The sequence below is a fragment of the Urocitellus parryii genome, chromosome 6 (assembly GCF_045843805.1).
Source record: "Urocitellus parryii isolate mUroPar1 chromosome 6, mUroPar1.hap1, whole genome shotgun sequence".
In the NCBI taxonomy this organism is placed as follows: Eukaryota; Metazoa; Chordata; class Mammalia; order Rodentia; family Sciuridae; genus Urocitellus; species Urocitellus parryii.
In genome coordinates this window covers 166,971,848-166,994,127 of record NC_135536.1, presented here as the reverse complement: position 1 = coordinate 166,994,127, position 22,280 = coordinate 166,971,848, and the positions used below count along the sequence as shown (strand labels likewise).

The window sequence follows — 22,280 nt, the reverse complement described above, 5'->3', positions numbered from 1 at the left end:
TGCACCTGTAGCCAGAACCTGGGCACAGGCAATAAAGGGTCAAAGCAAGGTGCAGGGGAGTACCTCAGATACCTGGGAGGGTTTACAGTTGCCCTGTTGGGCAGTCTCCAATTCTCCATGACCAACTGTCCAAGGATATTTGACATTAACTAGCAAATAAGACACTATGATCAACTAAAAGAAAACCACAGATAAAATGAAACGTTTTTATTTTTTTTCTTCTTTCTGAGCAAGGAATCCACATCTTTACTTGTAATCACCCTATAAATTATGTAGTGATTCCCAAATGTGACTATCAATGAGCAAAAAAGCAAGTGACTAAAGCAACGGGTATAGGAGAAATAGAAGAATTAATGGATATGCATCAGAGGAACAGGGAGATAATTATGGGTCAGAGATTAACTGGTTAAATTCCATATTGTTAACATTGAACCAGATACATTATTTTCAGAATTATTTATTTCTGATTAAGAAAGCGACACACACCATAAAACATTCAGATCTACTCAGATAATAACAATGGGAATAGAAATCTACCTTTGAGGCAGCAGCATAGCTCAGGGTGTTGGAAAGTAACAGTATCTACAAAAATCACAAATTACCAACATCCATTCCAATTCCCAGTACTATTTAGTTTGCCTTGTGATTCCAAATCTCATGTTTCTCCAAACATCTCCAGTATGTCAAAAATGAGCACTAGAATTTCCAAACACAATGCAGGTTAATAAAGAGGGAGAACATTATCTTTTTACCTCTGAGTTAGCTACCTCCAGTTTTACCAAAGGATATCTTTTGTTTTCCAGCACTTTTACCTGCCAGAGGATGACGTTGTCTAAACACATTTTCAATGTTTTCTTTTAACAGTTAATATATTTCCAGGATGCAAGTCCATTTCTTCTAAAAAGTTCCTATGACACCCATTGAAAAGTCAAAAGCAATGAACTAAAAGGGATTGCTATTTTGTTAGAGAAGAACGACACCCTTTGTATTGAAGTAGGGAATTACAGACTGTGGTCACCCTCTGCACAGTGTCTCTTTGTCAAGTAATACATGCTGAAAAAAATAATACAGATGGGAAAATATTGTGCACTGTCAGATCTTGGAAACAGCCAAAGGATTTTTCCTCACCAATGTCTTGTCAATGACTTTCACATTCTGGCACCCTGAAAAAAATAATGCATACATTTAATATGGAATGAATGCAATAATAATCAGGCAGGTAATCGTTTTCCCAAGGAATGTAAAACTTGACAAATGTAAGGTTTATGATTCAAGGTAGGCTTGCCAAATCTTATGTGGCATGAGACCATTTTTATTACCTAAACAGTCCTTAACACAAAATGACTGGCACATATTTTTATTAACACAAAGAGTGTATTCTTTCTGCCACATTTAATAGAGAGCTAGTGGCTGAAAGCTCTCTTTTAGGATATATGTCTGTACCAAATTAAAATGCAAAGTGAGGATTCAGGGGATGGTATTCTTCTTGGGGATGCTCTGTCTAACAGGCTCAAGACAGTAGTGAGTAAACAGTTTAATTTCAGGAGTTCTCTCTTTTGAACAATCTGGATCCTTTGGGTCACACAAAAAAAGAATCCCTCTTTAGCTTTGAAACTGGGGTAGTGGATGATTTATTCAAGGTCATTCTTTGCAGCTAGAGGTTCATTCTGTGCCAAATGTGAAATAGTCGCTAATAATAACATTTATCTATTCTTTCAACAAATATTTATTTGTTGTTATTTCAATGTCAAGTACTGCAGTAGGCATTGAAAAACTACAGTGAAGACAGCAGACAAAGATCCCTGCTTAACATTTCTTAGATCTTAGAGGACATGTAAATTAAAAAGTGAATCATATGAAGTATTATATATAGAAGGTAATGGATGCAAAAGAAAAACAATGGCATAAGAACACTGGGAAAGAAAATTGGAAGTCAAAGGGATGGGAAATGGATTGTTATTTTAAATAGAGCAGCCAAGGTGGGCATTTGTGGAAAAAAAAAAGTACAATTTCTATGTGAAAGTGTTGAGAACCCAAGGACGTTCTTCATAGAGATACCTGTGAGGAATCATCCATTAGGAGGAAGCAGCCAATGCAAAATTCCTAGGCCAAGATGTGTCCAACAGAGATAAGGGACATCAAGGAGGCAAGTGTGGCCCAGGAGGAATAACCAAGGGTGACAGTGGAGGAAGCTGTGATCACAAAAGCAACAGAGGTCAAACCGCATATGGCCTTGTGAACCGTGGTAAGGACTTCAGTACTTGGCTCTGAGTAAACCAAGAGCTCTTGGACAGGTCTGATCAGAATATTAATGTGATCCGAATTAAATGATTTGAATTTAAACTGATCATTCAGCTACGATGATCAATAGAGAACCTCAGAAGGGAGGTCAGATGGAGAGGCAGACCAGCAATACCCACAGGGATGGCCCTGGCAGTGGAGGTGATGAGTGAGGGCAGATCCTCATTATATTCTGAAGATAGAGCCCTTGTGGATGTGAGGGAATGAGAACAAAGAGAAGACTCAGGAATGACCCAAGTGCTATCATCTGGATCATAAATGTCCTGGGGTATTCCCTGGGTGTGTTACAGGCTTGTTTCTGGAGCCTATGGGACTATTGAGGAGGTAGTGAAAGGGTTAGATCCTTGAGGGCAAATCTTCAAAGGAGATATCAAGACCCCTGCTCCTTCCTTTCTCTCTTTCTCTTTCTCTGCTTCCCAGCTGCCATGAGGAGAAAAGTTTTCCTTCCAAGGTGCTTCCACCCTATGTTCAGCCTCACTCCAGACCCAAAGGTATAGGATCCAGCAACCATGGACTGACACCCCTCAAATCATGAGCTAACATGAGTCTTTCCTCCTTGCAAGTTGATTATCTCAGGTTTTTTTGTCACAGCAACAGAAAGCTGACTAAGACATGTCGTATAAGATTGAGACAAGAGAAACTACAGGTGGAACTGATCTAATGGAGAAAGTTAGCAACTTAGTTTTGAACAAGTGGAATTTGACATGCCACTTAGATAGCCAAGTGGAAGTGTTGACAGGTCAGTGAGATTTATATATTGATATGTTATGAGATGAGAAAGAGCATAATGTAGCACTCACCCTTAAGGTACTCATACCCACCAAAATATCCCTAATAAAACTATCAAGGATAGAATCTAACTGCTCACTGTAGAATCCCTCAGTTCAGAGTGCTCTGAACCAAAACTGAAAATAGAAAATCATCTTCAAATTTAATGTGCACCAAATGATTCCATTTTCTTCCTGCTCAAAACCACTTCTCTCCATCAAGGAGCCTGACTTAAAGTCCACAGAAGAAAATAAAGATGTAGATGTGAATAAGAGCCTTACCACTCAGAGCCATGGCCAACCGAAATTCTTCCTTGAGTATCTCAAGGACATCTTGGACACCTTTCTCCCCCTAAAGAAGTAAAAGACACAGAACTATTGGGTAAATCAGTTGGACTGGTTTCAGTAACTGGAAAAAAAAAAGCAAATTTGAAATTGAATAGCTTACTTTTTTTTAAAAGTCCAACTATATCACTATTGATTCACCTTGCTTTATACTTGCTTTATATATTTATGTATTTGTCTAATTACCTGGAAGGCTAAGCCCCATATGATGGGTCTCCCCACAAACACAGCCTTGGCACCCAGGGCCAGAGCTTTCAGAACATCAGTGCCTTTCCTTACACCCCCATCCAGGAAGACTTCCACCTTTCCCTCCACGGCCTCAACAATTTCTGGCAGAACGTCAATCTGTGAAGAGATAAGATCAATAGTGTCATGCTATCAATGTTGAATTTTTATTCAATTCCACTTTCAAGGACCACTAGCCCACCCAACCAAGTCTTAAGAGAGAAAGAAGCGGAATAGGCCTGGGTGAACAATAAAATTATTTCCCCTTGAAAGAAAGAAGTACAAATGTTAGTAACTGAAACAAAACAATGACCAAAAATAAAAAGCAAATTTGAAATTTAGTAGCTTATTCTTCTTTCAAAGTCAAATATTGGCTTGTTTTACTGATATTCAAATTCTAGGGCTATGATAAAAAAATTATAATTTTGAAGCAATTTGATCTTTTATAGCTTTTCTTTTTAAAAAATGTAAATTGACATGTAGAGTGGCATGCTCCTGTAATCCAGCAATTTGGGAGACTGAGACAGAAAGGTTGCAAGTTCAAGGCCAGCCTCAGCAATTTAGCAAGGCCCTCAGGAACTTAGTGAGACTCTGTCTCAAATAAAAAATAAAACGGGCTGGAGATGTGGCTCAGTGGTAAACTGCTCCTGGGTTCATTCAATCCTCAATACCAAAAAAAAAAAAAAAAAAAAAAAAAAAAAGGAAAAAAGAGAAAGAAAACAAAAATTATAAATAAAATAAAGTATCTTGTTTACACATTATTACAAATCAGCTGAAATTCACACTCAGATGATACTGCAAGCTCTGGTGTATAAAAATGCAAATTGGCCAGAAATGAAAAATTTAGTCTTGATTCCCTTGTCTAACTAACATGTTTTGCATACAGAAACATATATTAGAGAATTTTCTGAGAAAATGTTTTCCTTGTTTTTAAAGAGATAAAATCACCTGAGATTTGAAAATCCCCGTCTTGATTGACAATAGATGACTGGCTCAGGTTAACACTAGAGAATACAAGATCCTCAGAGATCTGCTGGGTTGTACTATTCTCCCTTATGCTTCATACCTCTCAGAATTCACTTACTTTCCAAGGCAACTTCACTTTCTCTCACTAAAAGAAACAGAATACACTTGCCCACTCCGTGACTTTGGCCTTGGCCATGCCACCTACTCTGGCCAAATATATGTAAGCAGAGATGGCAAAGGGCCATTTCTGGGCACAGGCTTAAGCAACTTCAGGCTTTTCTACTCACTCTTGTACCTTGGTTATTTGTCCTAAGAAGAACACACTCTCCCCCGCCCCAGTAATATTCCCCACTTAGCTTGGACCCCAGGATGTCTTATTCAGGAAGCAGAGCTATCCCAGCCAAGCCAAGCTGGACCTGAAACTTGGAGCACAGCCAGCTACCAGGCCTAGATCTATAGATCCTTGTTAACACAAAGCTTCAAGGGAATAAATGACTGTCCATGTAAATCACTGAGTTAGAGATCTTTTATTTTATAGCATTAAGTGGCAGTATCTAACTGATACAACTGGCTAATTTGATGAGGATCTTTGCATTTGAAAATTGAAATAGTTCCTGTAGATGAAAATCTGTAAAACTATCCACATCCATCCTCAAATGTTGACTTCTAAAATGAAGCCCAGACTCTACTTAAAATGCATGCTGTAGAAACTACCATACACTCAAGTGCATTTTTTTTCCAGAAATAATTGTGCTGAAATCACTAAAAGGCTTTTCTCCTTCTCCTCTAAAATTTTGAGGCTAAACTCAAGTAGATTTTTATGTAAAAGGGTGAAATCCAAACATGGCTACAGAGTTAGAGGAAGCGGAGGCAACTCTTGGCATATGGCCCTTAAATGTTTGGCAGGTAATGTGATTTTCCTCTTTTCCTTTGGTTTTTCAGCCTTGCCAAACATGCTTTGGATCCATTTACATATGTGCCCTTACCTATACATAGTCCTCCTTTTACATTCAAGCAAGTTACATCAACATATAAATGCTACAATTTCCAGGCCATGATGCAAGCCATAATTAAGCATATTTCCCCATTTGAAACCAGAACCAAAGAAAAATATTAGCTATCTTAGGTTCAATACACATTTTCAAAGTCACACAAATCAAGTCTGTTTAGGTTATTTCCAATGCCTAGCATGGCCTCAAAGTAAACTAATAAAGATACTTAAAATGTGAATCCTGGGTTATAAAACAGAGCCTACGTTTGTGTTCCTGTGTCTTTGGACAAGAATGTTCTGCCCATTGCTGAGCATCTCCATTCTCCCTTTTTCCTTTCAGTAGCTACAGTTTTATGAGATATAAATTACACAAAATAATTCCAATCATGACAGGTTGAATAAATAAATATAGTAGATAAACCCATTATTTTAAGACCCTGTTTAAATTTTCTTCTTTTCAGTTCACATCCCTATAGCCTACATTGTTATTCTTTTGACTTCTAACATTTTGGCAAAACAGCTGAACATAAACAAAATCAGACAAAACCAGATCTTCTTTAGTTAAAAGCAAAGAAGACCAAGTACAAGTCATTGCCCATAAATCTTCCCCTGATTCTGTACCTGACCCTAGCTATCACATTTACTGGCAAATCTGAGGTTCCTACTAAGCACATTTAGGAAAAAAAAAAAAAAACTGGGCCACGAGGTTCAGCTTATTGTTTGCAAAATGCAAAAAATGGTAGCCATGATTTCCCTCCCTGTCTTCATTTCTTGAAGGATTATGGTGCAAGGGAATAGGAGCAGGGAGATCTGATCTGGCTTGCTTTCACCAATAGAAGATTAGAAAAGTTGACATTCAGTTTTAAACCCAGATTTTAAAAGACCTAATTAGTTCTAAACCTAGGTCTTTAGGAAATCAGCCACCTCCTGAGAATAAGCCCACGAGAGTGTAGGAAGACATGAGGCAACCACAGCCACCCCTACTGAGCTCATCCTACACCAGCCTGCCCTAGTAGACTGGGCAGCTGACCACAGGCACAGATGAGTAAGCCCAGCCAGAAACACAACTCCACTCCCCAGAAGATCTCAGTCCAAATTGCCAACCCACAAAATTGTGTAATGAATAAATGGCTATTGTTTTTTAGCCAGTAAATTTCAGAATGGTTTGTTACACAGCAGAAGCCAACTGATGATGTCAAGTGTTACTCAAGGATGAAATTACATGGGCCTTTTTGTATTTTCCTTTTATTTATTTACTTTTTTGCTTCTAAAATAGACAAGTGCTGTAGCACTGTGCTATAATCCCAGCCCCATAGACCCCATTTCAAAAGAAAAACATGAATCTCAAATCTCACAAAATATGCCTAATAACTAAATTTTATGAAAATGTTTTGCAATTGAGAATTTTCAGTGGAAAAGAATGTCATGTTTGTAAGTTTGAGGTACTTTGGGTCCACTTAGCACCAAAACAATATGCAGCCAGTGTGCAGTGGCACACACCTATAATCCCAGCAGGTTGAGAGGCTGAGGCAGGAGAATCTTGAGTTCAAAGCCAGCCTCAGCAAAAGCCGAGGTGCTAAGCAATTCGGTGAGACCATGTCTTTAAATAAAATACAAAATAGGGCTGTGGATGTGGCTCAGTGGTTGAGTGCACCTGAGTTAAATCCCTGGTACCTCCTCCCCCCACTCCACAAACACACACACACAAACACACACACACACACACACACACACACACACACAAAATGCAGATTGAAAAAAAAAATACTCTTAAGATTCAAACATACCAGAGAATCTGTCTTTAGACCCACATTTGAGATTTTAGAAATCAATCTGATTCTATCATACTATGCTCAAATGGCTTCAAGGTCAACCTGGGCCACATTATTACTGTAATGATAAGGTCCTTGAAGTAAACTGGGTTTCTTGTGTGTGTGTTTTTTTTTAAGTTTTTACTTTTTTATTGATTCTTTTTAGTTATGCATTATAGTAGTATCCATTTTAACATAATTATTCAAGCATGGAATATATCTTATTCTAACTCAAACCCTAGTACACCTCCTTCCCCTTCTCTCTCCCCACCTGCTGCTTCCTTCTCTCTATTGATCTTTTTGCCATTTCCCCATAGTTATTTTTAATTAATTTCTTGTGGATATAAACAATGATGAGATTTGCTATGATATATTCATATGTGTACATAGGAAAGTTATGTCAGATTCATTCCCTCTCTTTCTCTCTTTCTCTCTTTTAATCCTTTTGGTAATATAGCAAAGACCTGGAAGCAGTTATCAGAAGCAAAGTGTTAAGATGAACTGAAGTTAAATTTCTGGTCGAGGGCTCCTAGTGATAACTATTTCTTCATACTAAGGAACCCCAAGATTATTAGAAATGTAGAATAAGAAGAGGCTCAGGCATAAAATTATCCTGTTTCCCCATCTCTCATCCCAAAGGAGAGGCAAGACAAAGATTTAATTAAACCCAAGACTCCCATTGCCGTATTCCTCCCATGACATCATGCGACCTCTGTTGTTCTGACTTATGATGTAACCAATTCCTCTGGACAATGAGCCCTTCTGTTCATTTGTTGAAAAGTTCAACACCCCAGCCTCCTTCAAGGCTCTTTGCCACTCAACCTCAAAATCCACACACTGAGGGAAAACCCCAATTTGCCATAAATGAAGTCTTCTCTCTCACATTTCTCTCATCATCACGGGCCTTAATTTCCTCTAAATTAGGAGGCAAAAACTCAAGTATCTCCTGTCATACGCACAGCATGCAAAGGGAGTGTTATTGTTTTTTTTTTTAAAAAAAACAGTCTCAGAGACCACAACTCAAAAAGCCCTTTTAGATAAGTTTCCATATCCCCTCAGCCAGAGGGAAATAAACCACACCATTTAGATATTTTTTTTCCCCTTAAGATCTAGTTAGATTTGATTTCAGTAGATTTATATTTTATTTTTAGAAAACAAACTTAATTTGGGCCGCACACTGAGTCTATGTCTTCATACACAAGTGAGGCATAAATCTGAGAGAAAGTCTTGATCGCTGACCAACTTCTCCACCCTGCTCACAGGACGGCTTCACTTTCCACCTCCATTGACTTGCAGGCAATATTTAATATCACCTAAAAAGATGTGTCTCTAAGAGTAAAGCTGAGCTGGAAAAGGTGGGACACTTACAGTCTTCGTATTCTAAATCTTAGTATAATCCTGCAGTGTACAGACTTGGTTGATGGAAATCAATAGTACTATAGAAAGCACAGGGCCACAAGCACACCCAATATTCCCCACCCAATTTACTCTCCCCTATGTCACACTCAACTCATCTGTCGATGTAGCTAAATTGACCTGCCTGTTCAATGAAATGATAACCTATGACTACTTGGGTAAATTATTGCTTCTACTCTCTACTCTACCTTCCAGTTGTTTAAATATAGTCCACTAGTCATCCCCATCACAGCCATCTATATCAGAACTAGGATTAAATTGTTCTAATAAAAGAGAGAGCAATGTATATGCTGATTCAGTTTAGAAAAAAAAAATAATGCGATCTAGAAAGACCATCTACATTATTTAATAAATATAGATATTTTTTAAATTTTGTTATATGATGCTAGTTTCTTTGGCCTGTGATAAATCAAATGATAATGCATTACAGTTCAAACACAACAAAAGCATTTCATCTGATGTCTAACTTCAAATGATAAGAAAACCAGGATTCAGAGTAGAAATCCCCTCAGCTGCTCAGGTTCTCCTTTTCTCTTTCCTTGGATATGATAGTTATGAAGATCACCTGATTGCTATTCATGCCAAAATCCAATTTATAAGACTCACTGCTATTAAACCAAGTCTCTTTTGCTGTATATCCAATGACTCATAGTATTTAAGAAACTCCTCCTTTGTCTATTCAGGCAGGTATATTTCTCAGGACTCCCACATTTCCACCAGACACTGCAAACAGAATGAACTACCTCATATTCCCCAAGCATATCCCACTCTTTCCCATTCTACATGAAAGCTTATAGTTCTAAAGATGGAGGCTCACTCAAGGACAGGGCAGAGCTGAAAGATACTTGCAACATCATTGCTCATCTATACAAATCTTAGCCAACTCCACGACTCCACACAAGCATCATAAGGAAATGACTTTTTAACACCCTATCCAGAGCTTCTGATCTCAATTCTGGATCATTGATCCATGAAATCTATCCAAAGCTATGTATGTATCTGTCTCATGGTTTAGATATGAGATGTCTCCCAAAAGCTTACGCGTTAGATAATCCAAGAAAATTTGGAGGTGAAATGATTGGGTTATGAGTGCCTTAACCTAGATCAGGACATTAACTCAGTTGAGTGTATCTAACTAGGTGGTAACCTAGGTAGGTGAGGTGTGGCTGGAAGAGGTAAGTCATTGGGATGTGCCTTTGGGGTTTATATTTTGTCCCTGGTATGCAAGAGATCTCTCTCTCTCTCTCTGCTTCCTGTTGTCATGTCCTGAACTGCTTTCCCCACCCACATTCTCTGGCCATGATGTTTTGCCTTATCTCAGGCCCAGAGAAATGGAGTTGACTGTCTATGGACTGAGATCTCTGGAACCTTGAACCCCAAAGTAAATTTTTCTTCTAATTGTTCTTGTTAGGTCTTTTGGTCACTCTGGTAAAAAAAAAAAAAAAAAAAAAAAAAAAAAAAAAAAAAAAAAAAAAAAAAAAGCTGACTAAAACTGTCTCCACAATTTTTGATCCAGTTCTCATTCCCCAATCCTTGATCCCAAAATCTGCACTAAATAGATTGCTGGTATCCTTGGCTTTGGGTTTCCTTGAGCTAACTGCTCTTTGTTATAGATCTAACTTATTGCCACAATTTGCAAGCCAGTTTAGTTTTTGTTTTATTTTGTTTTGTTTTTTTGGGGGGGCAGTACCAGGGATTGAACTCAGGGGCAGTCTTCCACTGAGCCACATCCCCAGCCCTATTTTGTATGTTATTTAGAGACAGGGTCTCACTGAGTTGTTTAGCACCTTGCTTTTACTGGGGCTGGCTTTGAACTCGAAATCCTCCTGCCTCTGCCTCCCAAGCTTTTGGGATTACAGGCATGCGCCACTGTACCCAGCCAGTTTAGCTCATTTTTATATCTAGGTTATGAACTCTAATTTGTCTAGCATGGTGTGTAAAGTATTTAATAACCACAGATTCACACTGAAATCTCCTGGATAGCTTTAAAATGTATTGGTGTCTATGTGCCTCCCGATGATATGAGATTCTGATGAATGGATCTGCACAGTAGCCTGGACATCATGATTCTCAAAGTTCTCCAGGTGATACAATGTGCAACCAAGATAGTTCACAGCTCAACAGAGCAGCCTTTTTGCTGCTGAATTCTGCTCAACTGGGCCATAGGACATCTACATTCTTTCCTCTTTACTTTCTTTGTGTAGCTTTCCAATTCCCACCCCTAGGAGCTGCAGACATAGCTTGGTAATACAGTGCTTGCCTACCATACACCAGGCCCTGGGTTCAACCCCAGCACCACAAAAATCATAAATAAACAAATTTTTTAAATTCCATTCCCACCTCCTCAGGAAATTCCAATGTATCCCTCTTCCTGACTTCTTGTCATAATTGAGCCTATGATCTCTAACTCCACCAAAGCTTTTTATAATTTCCACAATTTTCTATTAGCTAATCTTTTTTAGGTTCTCATTGCTTAATATTTCCTCCCCTTTATGATCTCAAGGACACCCCTGCTCACAAATGCCTGATTACTTAACAAAGGCTTACTTATGAATTTATGAATAAATGTACTAGATTGATTAAAATACTCCTATTAGTTAATTTCAATTATTCTGTGCCACTGAAAATCTGTGATGTCGCATATCCACACATAGTTCACCTTGTGTGATGACAAAAATTTGCACATAGAATAAGCAGACACAGAGAGAGTCAAAACTGAGATGGAAGTGGGAGCCAAAGAGAAATCTCAGCACTTGAGGAAACTCACGGTGGCTGGCACTCCATCAAGTTGTCGAGCGCCATGATTGGACACCAAGATCCCATCCAGACCATGCTTAACTGCCTTCCTGGCATCATCGCCTGGGGAAAAACAAACAGCCTATGAAAACTACGATTTAACACGTTTGGGTTTAGAGGCTGCAACAATCCAATTTTTCTATCCATTTATACTGAGAATTTAGTATATCCTCAAGTTCTTCAAAATTTTCCATTATTCTGTCTAATCTATGTCATTCATCTTATGGCCCCTTAGAGGCAACTGCCTAGAGCCCTCTACCTTCTTGCTCATTTCTGTATTTGTAATTTTGGGGACCCATTACCTATCTTCATCCTCTATAACTGCTCCGATTCTATTGGGATTGAAAGTCTTGTAATCCATGACATAATTTTCCTTGTCTCCTCTGTGTTCCCAGAGAGCCCACCTTGAGCTATAATGTTCTATTTTTCTTCAATCAAAATTCTCCCTTATTGTTGTTTTTTTTTCATAAATTCCTTGAAAGTTTTTGGCTATTTCTGCTCTTCATCTGTTTAGCCTTGCTGTCATTGATTTATATATGTAAGTAAGAATGAAGTCATGTGTTTGATAAGAGAGTCCCTGTGTATTTAGTCCAATGCATATCAATTAAAGTGTATTTTCAAAATGGTTCTCTAATGGTATGGTCCTAATGCACTGCTGTCTAATTGAATTCTGGGTGAAAATGAAAATATTCTTTATCTGTTCACTTCCATACAGTGACCACCTGCCACATGCAGTAATTGAAATGTGGCACTGTGACTAAGGAACTGAATTTTACATTTATTTAATTTTACTTAATTTAGGCAGTCACGTGTGACTGGTGATTATTATATTGGACAGCTGATGTTTATATAAGCTTACCTATCCTAATAAAGATATACAGTAGGGTATATTTTTAAGTTTAGATATAGTCATAAATAACATTAACAAGCAATGTAAAATTATGTTCTAAAATGATGTGGTTTGGTGTGGTTATGTACTTGTATGCATAATACCAAATAGAAAAGTCAAATATTTTTAAAAATCACATATTGAAATATGTGAATTATGATACTATGTGAACCCCATAATTGAGCATGGATGTATTCTTCCTACTTGTATTTGATTTCTGCCACCATAGAATATTATTAATAAATAGATCCTATACAGAATGAAGAAGTGATTGACTTCTTAGACTAAGTCATAGGACTACCTGAAATTTTTTATTGATGTATATTAAGTAAGTAGAATGCTGGGTTTCATTGTGACATTTTTTCCCATATATAAGAACATAATTTGATCGATTTTACTCCCAGTATCTTTCCGACAATCCCATCCTCCCTTCCCAAGATCTCTTTCCTCTACTCTAATGATTGTTCTTCAACTTTCATTGAATCTCTTTTTTCTCCTAGTTGTTTTCCCCCTCTTGCTTCCACGTAAGAGAAAACATACAATAATTTCCTAAGTCTGACTTATTTTGCTCAAAAATATGGTCTCTATTTTCCTGAAAATGCGTAATTTCATTCTTGTTTATGGCTGAATAAAAGTCCATTTTGTTTGAATGCTATATTTTCTTTACCCATTCATCTCTTAACATACACCCAGGCTTCTTCCATAACTTGGTTATTGTGCATTGTGCTGCAATAAACATGGATATGCCTGTATCTCTTGGATAAATATGAAGGAGTGGTGTAGCTGGACCACAAGGCAGTTCTGGTTTTAGCTTTTTAAGGAACTTCCATATTGATTTTCAGAGAGACTGCACTGATTTACATTCATACCAAAAGAATTCCTTTTTCCCCCACATCTTCATCAACATTTATTACTATTTACATTCTTGATGTTTGTCATTCTAACTTGAGTGAGATATAATTTCAGTGCAGTTTTGGTTTGCATTTCCCTCACGGCTAAAGATATTGAGGTTTTTTTCATATAATTGTTGATCCTTCATATTTTTTAATGTCTGCTTGATTCAGTTGCCCAGTTGTTGATTGGGTATTTGATTTTTTCAATGTTGTGTGTGGGGAGTGGTATTTATTTGTTTTCATTTTTGTTTTTTGCTTCTTCATGCATTTCAAACATTATTAGAAGAGTAACTGGTGAAGATTTTCTCCCATTCTGGAGTCACTGTTAATTCTTTACTCTGCTTTGCAGAGCTTCTTAATTTGATGCCATCCCATTTATTGATTCTTTCTCTTATCTCTAAGTTATAAGAGTCCTAGTCAGTGGCTTTTGCTGAAGTATATGTATATATTGAATTGTTTCCCCTATTTCTTCTTCTAACAGTTGCAAAATTTCTGGTCTTATAGTTCTGTCTTTGATCCATTTTGAGGTATCTGTACAGGATTAGATATAGGAATCTAGTTTCATGTTTTCTATATATGAATGTCCAATTTTCCCAGCACTGCTTGTAAAAACAGGCTGTTTTGTCTCCAGTGTATGGTTTTGGAACCCTTTGTCAAAAATCAAATGACTGTAGTGTAGGTTATTCTCCCATCAGACTGGTTTGTGGAATAAATAAATTGAGTGTTTGGAAAGTGTCTGACACATGTTGAGTACTCAGATGATTATGAAATATTACTAATATAGTCATCTGGTAGTGCAGGGAATATAAACTAAGAAGATGAGTTAGGTAGAGGAAGATTCATTTGCTGGATGCTTTGGGAAATTTATTTGTGTTCTGTTTATAGCAATAAAGTTTCATGCTAGTCTGGAGGATGATTATAAAGTACCCTGCATTTGGAGTAAGTGTTATTTAAGAAATAGATTGGTGTTTTCCATTATTTCAAATGGGTTTCCATGTTCTCCAGACAGTGTAGGACTATAAGGCCAAACAACAACAGAAAGATTTTCTCAGGGGATAGAAGCAAGAGCTTATAGAGAAGAGAAGACAGTAAGAATAATTCGTGAGTGGATATAAGTTCTTTTAATTAGCTGCTTATAAATCTGTCTTTTGCACTTAATTTTTTTTTTATTTATAACCTGGACAGGAAAGCAATTTTGCCTTCATGAGAAGGTCAAAATATTCTGACTTAGCAAAATATTCATGAATCTTTGATATTTTCATTAACCGTCATAGGTCATAGTTTACTGGTTTGTCATTCCTTATGTGTTAATTTTCCATTAAATTACACTGATCATTTAAGAAGCAAAATAACTGATAAGTATTCATACTGTTTTCTATCTTATTAATATACTGTTTTCATATTTAATCTAAAATATCAAAGTGGAATATAGGTCTCAAGATTTACACTAAAGTCTTCTGAACTCTAGATAACTGGACAACAATTTTGAACACAATTGAGACAGCCTGAGGAAAATATTATTTAAAGTGTCTTAAATCAGCAAACCAACCATGAAAAGAATTAATTAAACAACACTTCCGTAGATAAAAAAAAAAAAAAAGCCACCGTGGAAGTGAGATAACCTCATTAAAAAAAAAACAAAACTAAAAAGGATTATGCCTTTGCTCATGAGTCATTTGTTTATTAGTGTGAATTCTGGCAAAGACCAAATCCTGTCTGAAGTACACGTTTGGAGCTTGTGTGGATGTTCTCCAAGGACCAAGTTTAACCACAGCAAGGGATTACATCTTGCATTCCAATGTGCATCCACTAAAATGTAATTCTTAAAATGGTGGTAAGGATGGGATGTTTCACCTAGATCTTTCCAGATGCTCATGAGTTTATGTTCCAGTGAACATAATCTGCATACTTCTGGTAAAAGGAAAATGAAAGGAAAGGGATGACTCTCAGTCAATCCATGTGATTCTGGAAGAAGGCTTGTGACGTGAGTACTGGATTTCCCAGAACTCATCCACCTGCCCCTCCTAATCTCCAGATTGTGCATGAGCATTATTTGATGTAGTTGCTGTTATAGAGATGATTGTTGTTTGCTAAATAAATGAAACAAATAGTTACAGGAAAAACTGGACAATATAAACTTACATTTATAAATAACTTCTTTTCAAAAGCCAAATGCTCTATTTCTTTATCTTGCTTTTTGAGTTCTAATTATATAGGCTTAGAGTTTTTACCAAGTATTTTATCCAGTAAACATTTGGGCTACCTGATATGTGCAAAACATTGTGAAAACATGTAGAAATGAGCCAGATAATCCATATACACAAGAAAAAAGAGAGGTGATGATGATGATGGTGGTGGTGGTGGTAGTAGTCTTGGGAAAAATGATTACAGACTAAATTCTAGAAGCAAAAGTATTTTTCAATGTAACCCATGATAGTGAATGTAATGTAATGGATTTGCATAATAACCTATTGGGCAAAAAATAGAAAATGACATAAATTGGGAATCCAGAATTGAAAACTGGCTTCAATAAAATGACCTCATTTTTTATAATTATTTCTTATTTAACTGAGACCATTTGGGAACTAGACTAAAAGTTTGTTCTTCTTTAGTGATTTCAAGCCAGATCTCCCAGGCCATGTCTGAGATTAACCATATTAATCTTCTAATTCAATTTTATCTTCTCATTCCCTTCCCTGACAATCATTTCTTACCTGGACAATCACACTTCCTGAATGTTCTTCCTGGCCACCTCCATCCATTAGGTCAATTTTACAAAACATGATTTTTCTAAGGTGCTGATCTGATGAGGTGGCTTCCCTGATTCAGATGCTTCAGTGATTCTCAACCACCTTAAAGTCTACATTCCCTAAAATGCCTTACATTTTATATACGTTGTTACCCATAAGTGCTTTATTACACTACTATTTCATTCTGTAATACAATCTGTTGACCCATTATCAGAGTGAAATTCAAGTATCTTCATTCTGAAATGAAACCTTTTCTAATCTGCTCTTCTAATGGTCCAACCATTTTAAAGCCACTGCCTTACACTGCCTAGTATATCTTTAATGTTTTATACTTCAACATTTTAAACAACCCCAAATGCTTTTTTATATGTTTGTCTCCTATAACAACAGGCTCTTCTTTAGGCCAAGCATCTTAAATTATAACCATAAAAACTTTTAGCACAAAATAAGTACAATAAATGTGCATGGAATGAATGAATGAATGAAAAGAAGCAAGAATCAATGAATAAATGACACAGAACATCCCTGTTAATGTTCTTTAGTACCTAAGGTTGTGTGGCTACAGAAAGTAGGGGGACAAGATGGTTGCAAATATAAGAAGTGAAACTATTGTTTAAAGGTGTATGTAAATCAGAATTTAATCACTATGGTATAAAACCCACAGAAATTTTGAATTCAGATAATGATCAATAGTAAACAGTGTGACAATGGATTTTTCAAAAGCAAAGATTAAGCTAGACCCCTGTTTAAACATATCTCCAAAAGCCGCACTGAGCCCATTCTTTCATTTATTTTTTTTTAGTGCATAGATGACACAAAGTAGGCAGCATGCTTAGAGATTTGTAAGTAGAGACCACGTGACACACATTCAAGTACACTTCATGAACAAAGTTTGATTTGTTAGACTCTTAGATAAGTTAATACACTCTCTCATCCCCAAACCACTTACTCAAACATTTCTCTTTTTTTCAAGGTTTTTTTTGTTTTGTTTTGTTTTGTTTTAGCTATCTATATAACCATGCTGGAGGTGGGGGGAAGCAAAATGTTTTCAAAGAAAACATTTTTTTTGAGAGAACACTCCAAAACATTGGCACTCCAAAGTCATTATAGTGATTATAAATCCTTGTGGGACTTGTATACATGTGGATTCTGGAGTAAGAATCAACTTCCTTACTATCCATGGGTTGATAATTGAGAATTATCCACCATTCTTCACAGAGAGATAATGGGAATTTCGCCACAGTCAAATATTAGCCCTGGCCATTGGTACTTGGAGGTAGCACAGGAAAAAGAGAAAAGACTCTTAAAACAACAGGTCTGGCTATTCTAGTTCCTTCATTTGGGGCGTCTTTGGTCTAAGAGCAACTATTGTATCTTTTAGGTAAAGCCATGTATTCCTGATGTTCTATCAAGATTTTGCCAAGTTCCATGACTAAGTAATGGCTCCAGAACAAGTCAATGACATCACAAACCCTTTGAAACAGGTAACTTCTTACTTACCAGCTTTGTTTCTGAATATTACCTAAGAATGAGTAGATATTTACTCACTAACATCAGAAGAGAGAATTGAGAATTGGAATGTGTATTTTGATAGTTCTTTCTGATTGTTTTCCCTTAAAAAAAAAAAAAGGCATGGCCATATCCACTAAAGTTAGCATGGATTCCAACTGAGAAATAAACAAACCTCTTAAGATGCCCTTTGCAACAATAGGCAGTGACGTCAGTCCCCTCAGCCACTCAATATCTTTCCAACTGATGGATGGGTCTATAGCTTTCGCCACGTATGCAGCAAGTCCACTGTCATCTCCAAAATTTTCCGTAGGAGAAAATGCTAAATCATTGGTTTCAAAATTCTTCATCCTGAAATAGTTACATAAAATAAGAAATTCTCAAAGTCACAAAAATATTTATGATGATTGAGTCAATGAAAAAAAGAAAAGTGACTCTTTGCAAATCAATTAGCTATTCATTCCTCAATCACTCACTGAAGGTTGCTTGCAGTTATATTTTCCATGTTTTGCTGTAGGACTCTAGGCTAAATGTGACAATTCAGTGGTCTTCATTGATTAACTAAAGAGTATGTGTGTGTGTGTGTGTGTGTATTGTTAAACATTTGTATATTTATAAGCAATTTCAAAGAAAAATATGTGGCCATGTTCAAACATTTCCTGTTTAGGCCAGTTTATGGATCTAAACAATAGACTTGATGTTATTTTCAGCCAGAAATGCAAATTAATCATAATGAAAAACATTTGCATGATGCTTTATAACTTACAAAGGGTTTTTATATATCTATATGTTCACATTTCTTTAAAAAACTTTTAGAAAGTAAAATTGGCTCTTTGTCTCCCATTTTACACACACACACACACACACACACACACACACACACACACACACAAATGAAAACAGAAATGTAGAATGAGTTGCCCCAAGAATAAAGATAGCTAATGACAGCATTTGGGCTGCAACCCAGGTCTCTCCACTGAACTCTTGATTAGGTTCTCTTTGCTTTTAAAAGTTGCATCCTGGCTATTACAACTGGCCTCAGGCAACCTGACAATGCCCTAGGGTCCAGACTAAAGAAGGCTGGAACTGCAGTAACATGTGTTAATATTTCCTGTCTGTTCCCCTGTGGTCAATTTTACCTGCCATATTGTTAGGGTAGTAGTGGTGGTGGGTACTGGGTACAAGAGGTCTTTTCTGGTAGATAAGTTGTCAGAACTGGCTTTCCATCCATCCTTCATTACTTGTTCCTTCTGAAGCTCTGTACCTGCTGATTCAAAATCATGAGCTGTCCAATTATCAACACCTTAACCTGTGGCTTTTTCTTGCTTTGAGGAGCTTAAGTTACTAGCCATACAGAAGACTGGAAGTGTAAATAACCCAGCTCCTACTCCAGAGACTAACTCTGAGATGCAATCTACATACACTCCCAGAGTTTTCCAGCAAGATTAAGCCTCAGTTGCCCTCTGTAACTGCCTTGATAAAAAGTTCTCTGTATGCTGCCTACCCCTCCTCCCCACTTTCCTGGCTCTCTAACAATATTTCTTCATATTACAAACGAACTACCTGCATTCAAACCACTGGCTCACAGTCTGCTGCTCAAGGAACCCAATCAGATACACCACTGAGTTGCTAACTTCCCGTGTCTAATTGCATTGACCTAGGGTAGTCCCGAGTTTCTAATTCACCTCTAAGTCTCTGCTGCTGGCTCATCCTAAACCTGAAGTCATTTCATTGGACCTAATATCCTCATATTCTAATTAGACTTTGACAGTTCCCCAAACTAAAGGAAAAGTCCTTTCTGCCTACGGGTCTGACCACTGGGTGAATACATGGTCACCTGGACACAATAGCACTATCCATGTGACTTATCTACCCATAGCCCCAAATCCAGTAGCAGTCTTCAGTCCCTGAAAGGCTGCTTGTAAATAATGACAATGACTGGGTTCACCTTGATCTTCTGCATATTGTAACTTAGCCTGTTAGTCAGTCTCCTTTTCAGGTATAAGTAGAACTATATATTGACCTCTGGCTTAGTTCTAGCTCTCTGCTCCCCTCTGGCACTGAACATAGAAAAGACCTTGGAGCCATGGCTATAAATGCCTTTATATAAAACTAGAACTATCTGGGAACATAGTTTTTAAATTATTTTTTAAATAATCCTTTAATACAAAACTCTTTTTGATACTTTTTACATTTCAGTGTATTTCAGCTCAAATAACAGGTTGTATAGCTCAAGTGGCATATATTATCATAAGGACATGAACATTCAATTCCATAATCCTTGATTCAAGCCATTGGCAACATTTTCTCAATAAGAATTGAATAGCCCTATAGTTTTATGGACTCAGGTGACCACTAAAAGTAATAGAAAATTCTAGCTCCTTGAGAGTCATAAGAACACTTATCTAGCTGTTGGGCTCTGATAGGGACATTAACTGGGCTTCTTAAAAAATCAAACCACATAGGATTGTACATTTTATCACAGCCTTTGGTCTTCTGTGGTCACACTAACTTGAATTGAATTTACCTTTCTGGTCAATGACCATACACTTATGGTGAGACCTATTCCACTACTTATAAATTATATTAAAGTTCAAACTTTCAAGTAATGTTGTTAATAAGAAAAAGTGCAGTCTCTCTATCCCAGAGCAATAACAGGAGAAAAAAAAACTTACTATGTGCATGGAGTCTAAATGGCACGCCACCCCCATCCCAAACAAGCCACAGTGCTTCAGCAGGGGTGGGGTGAAAGGGTGAAATGGATAGGAAAAAACAGAAACATGGATAAAATTATATAAATAACTGTTGTTATTCTTGGACGGTGAATGCAGATCAACACTTGAATGAATGTTGCCTTACAGAAATCTCAGTGCACAATGAAGCCTTGTTGTTGCTCTCAAAATTGTTCAAAGCCAGAAGCCAAGAAAAAGTTTTCAGATATCTTGACAGAGACCCACAATGGAGTGTTTTACCAATGGCTCCAAGAGAAACCGCTATGAATGCTATTTTTATTCAGATTATGACATATATATATATATATATATATATATATATATATATATATATACACACACACACACACACACACACACACACACACCACACATATATATCACTTATGGCGCTTCTGATAACCAAAGTATTCCATTTCGTAAAAAAGGAAAAGAGCAATATCAAAATAATAACACAATTGCTTAGGGCTTAGTTTTTAAATACCAGTCTGTTTAATGGCACAAAGGCAAGTACCTTTTTTGTAAAATATTTGTTATGCCTAGAGGCTCTTAATATAATTTAACCTATTATAGAAATGGCTTTAGCTTTTAGTAAGTTAGTATATGGTAATAGTGACAATTACTAAAGAAGGTTAAATATTATTAGATAACTACTAGCAATGCTATTATTATAGAATAATGTATAATATCTAAGATATATATATATATATATATATATTTAATGTAACACTAAAGGTAAAGCCACATCTCTATATTGGAAAATCAAAATAAAGCTTGAAATATCAACACAGTAAAAATTAAAAGAGAGATTGAGGGAGACATTCAAAATCCACATAGGATTGGTTCACAGACCACCAGCCTTGAATTCTTTGATTACAAAAGTAATTATGTTCATATGATAGCCCTGGTCATTTGTTTCTCAGTATGCCTGGTAGTTAAAAGATGGGCTAGAGCTATAAATTTCGAGTTCAAATCCATGATCAACTTCTTCATAGTAATGTTATATGGAGAAAATCTTATGTTCTACTACATTTTTATTTACTGACTCAACAATTATTATTGAGCAATTACTTATTTACTGTCACCAGTAAATAAGACAGTGCAAATTCCCTATCCATTGTCAAGACTATATTAAATTATAGAGCATATTGGAAGGTAAGTACTAGCAAATAAGAAAAGAAATAAAAATAAAAATGGGACAGAATAAAGGGATACGAACCAGCAGAATTTCCCATTGAAGTTTTAGTTAATGGTGACCAGGGCTGACTTGTTGAGAAGCTACTTTGAGAAGGAAATAGGTAGTGCTACATAATGTTTATTGTAGCTGTAACAAACAACCACTTCTGTGGAAGCATAAGATGCCACACAGATTTATTACAATGAGGTTCTGAAGGTCAGAAATGCAAAATGGGTCTCACTGGATGGAACTCAAGGTTTCCTTTAGCATCATTCCTTCTGGAGCTAAGGAGAATCCATTCCCTTGCCTTTCTCAGCTGTGGGAACTTCCTGCTTCGCCTGCCTGCTGGCCACATCAATCCAGCCTTTGCTCCTGTTATCTCATATCCCTCTCTGGCTCTGACACTCATGCCTCATGTTTCCTTAAACATTAAGTCTTCTAGGCTAAGATAGGATCACCACCTATCTCAAGGTCCTTAATCAGATCTGCATGTGAAGTAGAGGTTCCAGCCATTAGGTATGGACAGCTTTGGCGTACCTCACCAATTAGCAAGGACATTTTCCTCCATGATGTACCTCAGTCTTAATCAAGTGATCTCTCTTCTCTTGAAACTGCACTGAAAGAGCCAAATCCTAACCCAATGTAAATTAACCGTTTCCATGAGGGTTCAAAGAAATGAAAAGACAGACTATTGTCTTAAAGCCTCAAGAAT

At 36.8% G+C, this 22,280-nt stretch overlaps 1 protein-coding gene across 1 annotated transcript in view; it reads right to left on the bottom strand.

Moving 5' to 3' along the window:
• Positions 1–284: 284 nt before the first annotated feature.
• The window catches only part of Hao1 (hydroxyacid oxidase 1), a 51,980-nt gene continuing 29,984 nt past the window's right edge, over positions 285–22,280 (bottom strand). The window contains exons 4-8 of the mRNA XM_026385818.2: positions 17,835–18,010; positions 11,590–11,681; positions 3,600–3,758; positions 3,351–3,420; positions 285–1,163 (exon numbers count right to left, since the gene is read on the bottom strand). Of these exons, the coding sequence (XP_026241603.1) occupies positions 1,093–1,163; positions 3,351–3,420; positions 3,600–3,758; positions 11,590–11,681; positions 17,835–18,010 (568 nt within the window). The 3' untranslated portion in view covers positions 285–1,092. The remainder of the gene's footprint in view (positions 1,164–3,350; positions 3,421–3,599; positions 3,759–11,589; positions 11,682–17,834; positions 18,011–22,280) is intronic.